The sequence below is a fragment of the Mobula hypostoma genome, chromosome 28 (genome assembly GCF_963921235.1).
Source record: "Mobula hypostoma chromosome 28, sMobHyp1.1, whole genome shotgun sequence".
Lineage (NCBI taxonomy): Eukaryota > Metazoa > Chordata > Chondrichthyes > Myliobatiformes > Myliobatidae > Mobula > Mobula hypostoma.
The window spans coordinates 23,792,401-23,802,999 of record NC_086124.1 but is presented as its reverse complement, the minus strand read 5'-3'; the positions used below and the strand labels follow the sequence as shown (position 1 = coordinate 23,802,999).

Sequence of the window (10,599 nt, the reverse complement as noted above, 5' to 3'; positions counted from 1 at the left end):
AAATTTGATAAGGAGAAAATGGAGGGTGATGTAGCAGTACTTCAATGGAGTAAAGGAAGTTATTTGGCGACACAGGACCAGATAGGACAAAGTCAGCATGGTTTTCCCAAGGGAAAATCCTACCTGTTGGAGATTTTTGAGGATACATAAGATTTAAAAAGTGGATGCAGAGGATGCTGTATGTTTCGACTTTCTGAAGGCCTTTGACACGATGCCACAACTGAGGTTGCTGACCATTACCGGAGAGTCACTGGCGTGGTTAGTGCATTGGTGGATTGGTAGGAGGCTGTGAGTGGGAATGAAAGGATCCTCTTATGGCTGGTTGCCAGTAACTAGCGGTGTTCTGCAGGGTTCAGTGCGGGGACGCTTCTTTTAATGCTGTGTATCAGTAATTTAGATGACGGAATAGATGGCTTTTTTTTGCCAAGTTTGAAGTTGATACGAAGAATGGTGGAGCGGCAGTCAGCGTTGAAACAGATAGGATGCCGAAGGACTTAGACAGACTTGCGGAATGAGCATGAAAGTGGCAAATGAAATAATATGTTGGACAATGTATGACCATGCACTTGGGTAGCAGAAAGAATGTGCAGACTATTTTCTAAATGGGCAGAAAATTCGAAAATCAGAGATGCAAAGGGAACAGTTAAAGGTTAATTACAGGCATCGGGACGACAGAGCGGCGTGGGAGCTGAATTATGAAGGAAGGCAGTTTATTAATAAACTTCTTCGTGCGCAAGAAGGACGAGACTGCGCAGGCGGGTGACTTAACAGGACAGCGCGGAGAGTTCAAAAAGGAGACCACCCTATACACCGGGCAGTTGTGGGAGCGGACAACGGAGTGAGAGGTAGCAGAGTGTAGGGCTTTCGTTTCCAAGGGCTTCGGCGGTAAACGCGAAAAGACGAGAGCGAAGCTCATCTCACTTTTTCCTTCCCCGCCCCCCCACCCCACCTCGCCCTTTCGCGAATCGGCGCGGACAAACAGGAATAGCGGGGCTCTCACAGCTACCGGTACGGGCTAACGGTTTAAAAAGTTCGTCTGTTTGGCGAGGTAAGTCGGTGAGCAACTTATTTTTCCTGTTTCATTCCTGCAGAATTAGATAGCATGCCTGCAGGGATAATGCTTTATTCGGAGTGTCAGATGTGGGAATCTTGGGAGACCTCCAGCCTCCCTGATGATCACATATGCGCCAGGTGCACCGAGATGCAGCTCCTCAGAGACCGTGTTAGGGATCTGGAGCTGCAGCTTGATGACCAACTACTTATCAGGGAAAGTGAAGAGGTGATAGACAGGAGCCACAGGGAGTTAGTCATTCCTAGGCTATAGGGGTCAGAAAACTGGGTCACTGTCAAGAGAGGGAAGGTGCAACCGTGGTTGACTAGAGAAATCAAAGCCAAAGTTACAGCAATGGAGAGGGCATACAATGAAGTAACAATTAGTGGGAAGACAGAGGATTGGGCAGTTTTTTAAATCTTGCAAAAGGAAACTAAGAAGGTCATTAAGAGGGAAAAGATTAAGTATGAAAGGAAGCTAGCAGATAATACCAAAGAGGATACTAAAAGCTTTTTCAAGTATATAAAGAGTAAAATACAGGTGAGGGTAGATATAGGACCGATTGAAAATGATGCTGGAGACATTGCAATGGGAGATCAGGAGATGGCGGAGGAACTGAACGAGTATTTTGCATCATTCTTCACTGAGGAAGACATCAGCAGTATACCGGACACTCAAGGGTGGCAGGGAAGTGAAGTGTGCGCAGTCACAATTACGACAGAGAAAGTACCCAAGCAACACACATCAAAGTTGCTGGTGAACGCAGCGGGCCAGGTAGCATCTCTAGGAAGAGGTACAGTCGACGTTTCTGACCGAGACACTTCGTCAGGACTAAAGGAAGAGCTAGTCATAGATTTGAAGGTGGGAGGGGGAAGGGGAGATCCAAAATGATAGAAGACAGGAGGGAGAGGGATGGAGCAAAGAGCTGGACAGGTGATTGGCAAAAGTGATATGAGAGGATCATAGGACAGGAGGCCCAGCCAGAAGGAAAAGGGGGAGGGTGGAAAGACACAGAGGATGGGCAAGGGGTACAGTCAGAGGGACAGAAGAAGAAAAAGGAGAGAGAGAGAGAAAGAATGTGTGTATATAAATAAATAGCGGATGGGGTACGAGGGGCAGGTGGGGCATGAGCGGAAGTTAGAGAAGTCGATGTTCATGCCATCAGATTGGAGGCTACCCAGAATGAATATAAGGTGTTGTTCCTCCAACCGGAGTGTGGCTTCATCTTTACAGTAGAGGAGGCCGTGGATACACATAACAGAATGGGAATGCGATGTGGAATTAAAATGTGTGGACACTGGGAGATCCTGCTTTCTCTGGCGGACAGAGCGTAGGTGTTCAGCAAAACGATCTCCCAGTCTGCATCGGGTCTCGCCAATATATAGAAGGCTACATCGGGAGCACCGGACGCAGTGTATCACCCCAGCCGACTCACAGGTGAAGTGTCGCCTCACCTGGAAGGACTGTCTGGGGCCCTGATGGTGGTAAGGGAGGAAGTGTAAGGGCCTGTGTAGCACATGTTCCACTTTCACGGATAAGTGCCAGGACGGAGATCAGTGGGGAGGGATGGAGGGACGAATGGACAAGGGAATCGCGTAGGGAGCAATCCGTGCGGAAAGCAGAGAGGGGGAGGAGGAAAAGTTCTGCTTAGTGGTGGGATCCCGTTGGATGTGGCGGAAGTTATGGTGAATAATATGTTGGACCTAGAGGCTGGTGGGGTGCTAGGTGAGGTCCAGGGTAACCCTATTCCTGGTGGGGTGACGGGAGGATGGAGTGAGAGCAGATGTGCTTTAAATAGGGGAGATGCGTTTGAGAGCAGAGTTGATGGTGGAGGAAGGGAAGCCCCTTTCTTTAAAAAGGAGGACATCTCCCTCGTCCTGGAATGAGAAGCCTCATCCTGAGAGCGCATGCGGCGGAGACGGAGGAATTGCGAAAAGGGCATGGCCTTTTTGCAAGAGACAGGGTGAGAAGAGGAATAGTCCAGATAGCTGTGAGAGTCAGTCGGCCTATAGTAGATATCGGTAGATAAGCTGTCTCCATAGATAGAGACAGAATGATCTGGAAAGAGGAGGGAGGTGTCGGATATGGATCAGGTAAACTTGAGGGCAGGGTGAAGGTTGGAGGCAAAGTTAATGAAGTCAACGAGGTCAGCATGCGTGCAGGAAGCAGCGCCAATGCAGTCGTCGATGTAGCGAAGGAAAAGTCGGGGACAGATACCAGAATAGGTTTGGAACTTAGATTGTTCCACAAAACCATCAAAAAGACAGGTATAGCCAGGACCCATACGGTTGCCCACAGCTGCACCTTTAGTTTGGAGGAAGTATTATTAAGATTAAGGACTAATTCCGCTAAAAGGAGCAGAGTGGTGGTAGAGGGGAACTGATTAGGTGTGGAATCCAAAAAGAAGCGGAGAGCTTTGCGACCTTCCCGATGGTGGATAGAAGTATATAGGGACTGGGCATCCATGGTAAAAATAAAGCGGTGGGTGCCAGGGAACTTAAAATCATCGAAAAGCTTAAGAGCGTGAGAAGTGTCACGAACATAGGTAGGAAGAGATTGAACAGGGATGGGTGGGATAAAACCGTGTCGTGGTATGCAGAAACGAGTTGTCAAGGATGAAGTTACAGAGTACCTGGAGACATATGACAAGATAAGCAGAACTCAGCATGGATTCTTTAAAGGAAAATCCGGCCTGACAAACATATGACATTTTTTTCAAGAAATTACAGGTAGGCTAGGCAAAGGAGATGCAGTGGATGTTGTATATTTGGATTTTCACAAAGCCTTTGACATGGTGCCACACATGAGGCTACGTAACAAGATCAGAGCCCATGGAATTACGGGAAAGTTACATACGTGGATAGAGCGTTGGCTGATTGGCAGGAAACAGAGAGTGGGAATAAAGGGATCCTGTTCTGGTTGGCTGCTGGTTAGCAGTAGTGTTCCACAGGGGTCCGTGTTGGGGCCGCTTCTTTTTAATTTTACATCAACGATTTGGATTATGGAATAGATGGATTTGTGGCTAAGTTTGCTGACGATACGAAGGTAGGTGGAGGGGCCGATAGTGCTGAGGAAACAGAGAGACTTGGATAAATTGGAAGAATGGGCAAAGAAGCGACAAATGAAATACAACGTTGGAAAGTGTGTGGTGATGCACTTTGGCAGAAAAAAAAATAAACGGGCAGACTATTATTTAAATGGGGAAATAATTATAAGTTCTGAGATGCAACGGGACTTGGGAGTCCTCATACAGGATAGCCTTATGGTTAACCTCCAGGTTGAGTCGGTGGTGAAGAAGGCGAATGCAATGTTGGCATTCATTTCGAGAGGAGTAGAGTATAGAGGCAGGGATGTAATGTTGAGGCTATATAAAGCGCTGGTGAGACTTCACTTGGAGTACCTTGGGCAGTTTTGGTCTCCTTATTTAATAAAGGATGTGCTGATTTTGGAGAGGGTACAGAGAAGATTCCCTAGAATGATTCAGGAAATGAGAAGTTTAACATATGAGGAAGGTTTGTGCGTTCTTGGACAGTATTCCTTCGAGTTTAGAAGAATGAGGGGAGACCTCATAGAAACATTTCAAAAGTTGAAAGGCATGGACAGAGTGGATGTGGCAAAGTTGTTTCCCATGATGGGGGAGTCTAGTACGAGAGGGCATGACGAAAGGATTGAAGGGCGCCCATTCAGAACAGAAATGAGAAGAATTTTTTTTAACCAGAGGGTGGTGAATCTATGGAATTTGTTGCCACGGGCAGCAGTGGACGTCAAGTTATTAGGTGTACTTAAGGCAGAGATTGATAGGTATCTGAGTAGCCAGGGCATCGAAGGTTATGGTGAGAAGGCGGGGGAGTGGGACTAAATAGGATAAAATGGATCAGCTCATGTTAAAATGGCTGAGATGATTTGATGGGCCGAATAGCCGACTTCTGCTCCTTTCTCTTATGTCCTTATGGTCTGCTACGTAGAATCGGTGGTGAAGAAGGCAAATGTAATGGTAGTGTTCATTTCAAGAAGTCTGGAATACAGGAACAGGGATGTGATGCTGAGGCTTTATAAAGCACCGGTGAGGCCTCGCTTGAGTATTCTGAACAGTTTGTGCTCCTCATCTAAGAAAAGAAGTGCTGGCATTGTAGCGGGTTCAGGAGAGGTTCAGAAAGATAATTCCGGTGAGGAAAAGGTCATCATAGAAAGAACCTTTGATAGCTCCGGGTCTGTACTCTCTGGAATTCAGAAGGATGAATGTGATGTCATTAAAACCTTTGGAATATTGAAAGGCCTAGACAGAGTTGATGTGGAATGGATGTACCACATTACAAATAGAAAAACTGCAGATGGTGAAATTCTGCGAACACACAGAAATTTCTGAAGATTTATGGAGAAATGTTCATTCGACCATTCGGGTTGAGTTCCTTCGGCAGGACCGGGGAGAAAAAATTGAGAAGAAGAATGAAAAAGTGGGGAGAGGGGAGAGTGAAACGCAAGGTAATACGTCAAACGGGGGGGGGGGGGGCGAGGGATAAAGTAAAGAGCTGGGAAGTTGATTGGTGAAAGAGATACAGGGCTCCAGAAGGGGAGAGGATAGAAGCTCATGAAAGAAAGATAAGGTGGAAGGAGCAACAGAGGGAGAGGATTTGCAGGCAATGTGAGAGAGGAAAACGGGGTGGGGAACGATGTAGGAGGAAGGGTATGACTTGAATTTTGAGAAACCTATGTACATGTCATCAAGTTGGAGGTACCCAAATGGAATATAAGTTATTGTTCCTCCAACCTGAGTGTGGCCTCATCTCTACAGTGGAGGAGGCCATGGATTGCTGTATCGGAATGGAGACTGGGACACCGAAAAGAGAGGGGATACCTGATGGAGTTTTGTTAGGTTATGAAAGGCACAGACGAACAGTATATTTTACCCAAGGTTGAATAGTCTAACACCAAAGAGCATGCATTTAAGAGGAGAGGGCGTAATTACAAGGGAGATGCGAGGGGCAAGTAGTTTACACAGAGAGTGGGGCGTGCTTGGTATGCGCGGCCTGAGATGGTGGTAAAGACAGATAGTTTAGAGACTTTGAGGGGATGTTTATATCGGCGAAATTAGCTAAACGGAAGGATATCGACATTGCGTATTCAGAGGTGATTAGATTAATTGGCCATTAATTTACTGATTTAACTGATCTGGCATTAGTCGGCCGAATGGCTTACCCTGAGCTGTACTGTTCTACACTCTATGTTCTAAGAGACTGGAATAAGCGTGCAGAAAAGCCTCCAGTGCTGACCACATTTGCAGCCGACCGTCTGTTGTGTCTATGGTCAGGAGATATTGGTCTGCTGAGGGCCGACGAGGTATTCTATCATACATTCGTATTTGAGGTGGGATTGCGGTTATGGGTCTCACCCTTTAGCTCATACTCGCTGAAGGTCAGCTGGAGCGAGGGAAACATGGAGCGCCTGAAGACCTGACGGAAGTCGCTGCCGACGAAGACGTAGATAAGAGGGTTGAGGGCGCTGCTGAATGAGGCCAGGGCCTCCGTGAGTATGTACCAGTCAAAATGACGCAACATGGAGTCGTTTGATATGAGGGCGTAGAGAGTGCTGGGTAGCCAGCAGATCATAAAGGCGGCGACCGCGGTCACGATCAGGCGTATGGGCTTCCTGGAATGAGCGAACCTGTCCCCTTGCAGCTTCCAGCCAACGAGGGCGTAGCAAATGATCATAATTACAAGGGGGAGGCCGAAGATGAAGACGAGCCAGATTAGCACAAACTTGGAAAAAAACCGGGAGAGGAATACAGGCATAAAGATGACGATGGCTATGACCCAGACCATGAAGCAGGTCGCACGAACCCATGCGAGGTTTAGATGTTGCCGGAACCAGATGGGCCGAGTAATAGCCAGGCAGCGGTAGATGCTGATCAGGCATAACAGATATATGCTGGCAAAAGCGTTTGGGAACATAATGGGTATTACAAACACCCAAAAGAAATTGGGAAAGTACCCAGAGTAGAGCTGGTAGATGACGACGATGTGTAAGGGGAGACACAAGCAATGTATCAGGTCAGCCACAGCCAGGTTCAGGAAGCACACATTCGGGACGTTACTTTTCATCTTGAAGCCCGTCACCCAGATGACTGCGCCGTTGCCCGGGACTCCCAGTAGGACGGTAACGATGAGGATGGCCATTGTCATGACGGAAGGTGCTCTCCACTCCATTCTGAATCTACTGGCCGCGAGATTGTCGAAGGAGAGATTCCCAGTGAACGTCGAATTGGACACTCCTTCAGAGAGCGATATGTCTGGTCTGGTGGTGGAAAGATTGTGGGAGTTAGAGGGTTGAATAATTGAGCGAAGAGGTATTGAAGAGAGAAGGAGAGAACGAAGAAGGAAGGTAGACACACGGAACAGAAACAGGACACGTAATATGGCAGTGAAGGCGGAGTAAGTCTGCTGCAGCGCAGAGACTAAAATCTTCTTTCATTACTTGCCACTGGACCCCGACCGCCCAGAACTGTCAAACACTGTGTGGTGGCCGCCGTGTTTTATCCTCCCCACGTGAAACAATGTGACACGGAGGCGTTCCTTATGAAGGGTATCCACCCGAACACAGCCGTTATTTGGATCCTGTATCAGCCTCTGCAGCCAGGAAAATATTGTACTGGATTAGAGTGATCAGGCTGCTACAACCACTAATACTACTTCCCGAGACCGTGTCAATTTGCTCCGGGTACTCCCTTTTCTCCACGTTCCACAGACGTACTCGTTATGAGGTTATTTGATCATTGTAACATATCCTGTGATAAGGCTACGATTAAATAGGTTGGTTGCTGGGCGGCGCGGGCTGGATTGCAGAAAGGGCTGCTCCACGTGTGTCTCTAAGTACAGTATGTGCCTCAGACAATTTGCAGAGTACTGTAGAATGGCTTCCAAAGTGCTCATAAGCTCCCTGTTAAAAGGACGGCCCTGCATTCTGAGGCTGTGTCGTCTAGTCTTACCCTGCGTCACCATAGGAATCATCTATTCCACATCCACTCTTTCGAGGCCTTTTAACATTGGACAGGTTTCTATGAAGACATACCACCCGCCCACCAATTCTTCTGAATTTCAGTGAGCAGAAGTGAGTTCCTCATATGACAAACCTTTCAACCCCAGAAACTCCAGACGCCAGTAGATTAATTGATCACATGACAGTAATTGGGCGGCACGGTCTCGTCGGGTCGGAAGGGCTGATTACGGTACTTTATCTCTAAATATAACTAAAATTTAAAATAAACTTTAAAATAGTCTAGCCTTTATATTCGGTTAAGTCTCCGCTCAAGATAAATATAAACCTTACCCGGAAAGTTGCTCCTACAAGGGAAAAGCGATTCTAACTGTCTGCACCATCCCTGTAGCTAGTATATTAATTTTCTTTGTTAAGCCATCCGTAAGCTGCTTTCGGCCTCATGGAAATCAAGCCCAGGCTTTCTAACCTCTGAAGTTCTCCTCACTGAACTGCATAATGACAATCCCACTGCCCTGCCTTCATTGCCTAACAGAATATACTCTCCTGAAAGACCTCCCGAAAGTAGTAAGGCAGGGTTCCTTCCACAACGCCGCCACGCTGATGATTCCTGATCAGCCACCACATTTCCAAATTAATATGAAACCCGTGGAAATGCATCTCACCTTTCCTTTGAAGCTTCGGCTCCGTCAGGGTTCTCAGCAGTTTTGGATACTTGTACTCAGACGTTAAGTTCTCCTGAGCACACGAAAGTAATCTTGAACAGGACTTCTCTAACTTCCGCTAAGGCCCCAGCTCCCCCTCGTACACCATCTGTTACTCATTTTTATGCACACATTCTTTCTCTCACTCTCCTTTTTCTCCCTCTGTCCCTCTGAATATACCTCTTGCCCATCCTCTGGGTCACCCCCCCCCCCGTCTTTCTTCCCGGACCTCCTGTCCCATGATCCTCTCGTATCCACTTTTGCCTATCACCTGTCCAGCTCTCGGCTCCATCCCTCCCCCTCCTGTCTTCTCCTATCATTTTGCATCTCCCCTTCCCCCTCCAGCTTTCAAATCTTTTACTCACTCTTCCTTCAGTTAGTCCTGACGAAGGGTCTCGGCCTGAAACGTCGACTGCGCCTCTTCCTATAGATGCTGCTTGGCCTGCTGCGTTCACCAGCAACTTTTATGTGTGTTGCTTGAACAGGACTTCCACAGAGACGGACGGTGGGATTCCCCGAGTGCTCGAGGTAGATCGAGGAGTTGTGTCTTGTGCTGAATTGGGATGCTGATTTAGTAAAGATGGGGCCTTGGTTCCGAATGAGCGAAGAGATGAGTTCGTCTACCTCGGTAGAGACTCTCTGGGTTTGGAGATCCAAGAAGCTCAATATAAGGAAGTTGATTTGTTGAAATCATGAGATAACACTTTACTCAGAAAGCACAGAGGGAAAAAATATTTCCTTCTATTTTTGAGAAGTAAAGTAGATAAAGCAGCCACGTGGTAAATTTCTGAATTTGACCCCATAAGGTCAGGTGATTTATCTACCTTCAGACCTTTTGATTCCCCAGAACTTTCTCTCAAGGAATAGTGAATTCAAACACTTCATGCTGGTGTCTTCCACAGTGTACACTGACGGAAAATATCTATTCAGGTGGTCCGCCATTTGCGTGTCCGCCTTTAGTACCTCTCCAGCATCTTTTTACAGCCGTCCAAACTCCCTGGGTTTGAAGTTACAAGAAGGTCAATATGAAGAATTTCAGGTGTTCACATCATGAGATAATACTTTACTCAGAGAGGAGTGAAGAACAAAACTTTCCCTTTATTAGAGACCATGGGGTTTATTTCTGCCGGACATTGTGCGATGGGACAGTGCAGAGTTTCTTTTTGTATTTACTCCATCTGTTCCAGGTGACTGATCTATCCCAGACCTTCGATTTATCCCAGAACTTTCTCTCCAGGAATAGTGAATTCACGCCCATCATGCTCGTGTCTTCCACAGTGAGCAGAGATCCAAAATACTTATTCAAATCATCTATCAATTCCGTGTCCCCATTACTAACTCAACAGCACTTATTTACAGCGGCCCAATATCCATTCTTGCCTCTCTTTTACACTTTACTTATCTTAGGAAACATTTGGTATCCTCTTTAATTTTATTGGTCAGCTTACCTTCGTATTCCATCTTCAATTACTTTTTAGTTTCCTTCTGTTGGTTTTTCAAAGCTACCTAATCCTCTGAATTCCTAGTAAATCTCACTTTATTTTTGGTTACTGTTTGGCTCTCTATTGGCGTTAACTTCTTTTCTTGCCCACGATTGTTTATTGTGCCTTTAGAATACTTCCTTCTGTTGGGATGTTTATATGCTGTGCCTTCCGAGCTGCTTCCGGAAATTCCAGCCATTGCGGTTCTACCAACGTCCAAAGTGTTCTTTTCCAATCAATTCTGGCCAACGCCTCTCTGATGCCTCTAATTACCTATATTCTGCGGTCACTCTAATTACCTATATTCTGCATTCGCCCCTGATACATATGTGTTCAGAGCAATTTTTTCAGGGTAAATTCAATCATAATATGA

The 10,599-nt window shown here is 46.6% G+C and overlaps 1 protein-coding gene across 1 annotated transcript; it reads right to left on the bottom strand.

Moving 5' to 3' along the window:
- Positions 1-6,396: 6,396 nt before the first annotated feature.
- LOC134338955 (C3a anaphylatoxin chemotactic receptor-like) lies at positions 6,397-7,224 on the bottom strand. Its single transcript, XM_063035177.1, has one exon. The coding sequence runs from the start codon at positions 7,222-7,224 to the stop codon at positions 6,397-6,399; it is 828 nt and encodes a 275-aa protein (XP_062891247.1).
- Positions 7,225-10,599: the final 3,375 nt, after the last annotated feature.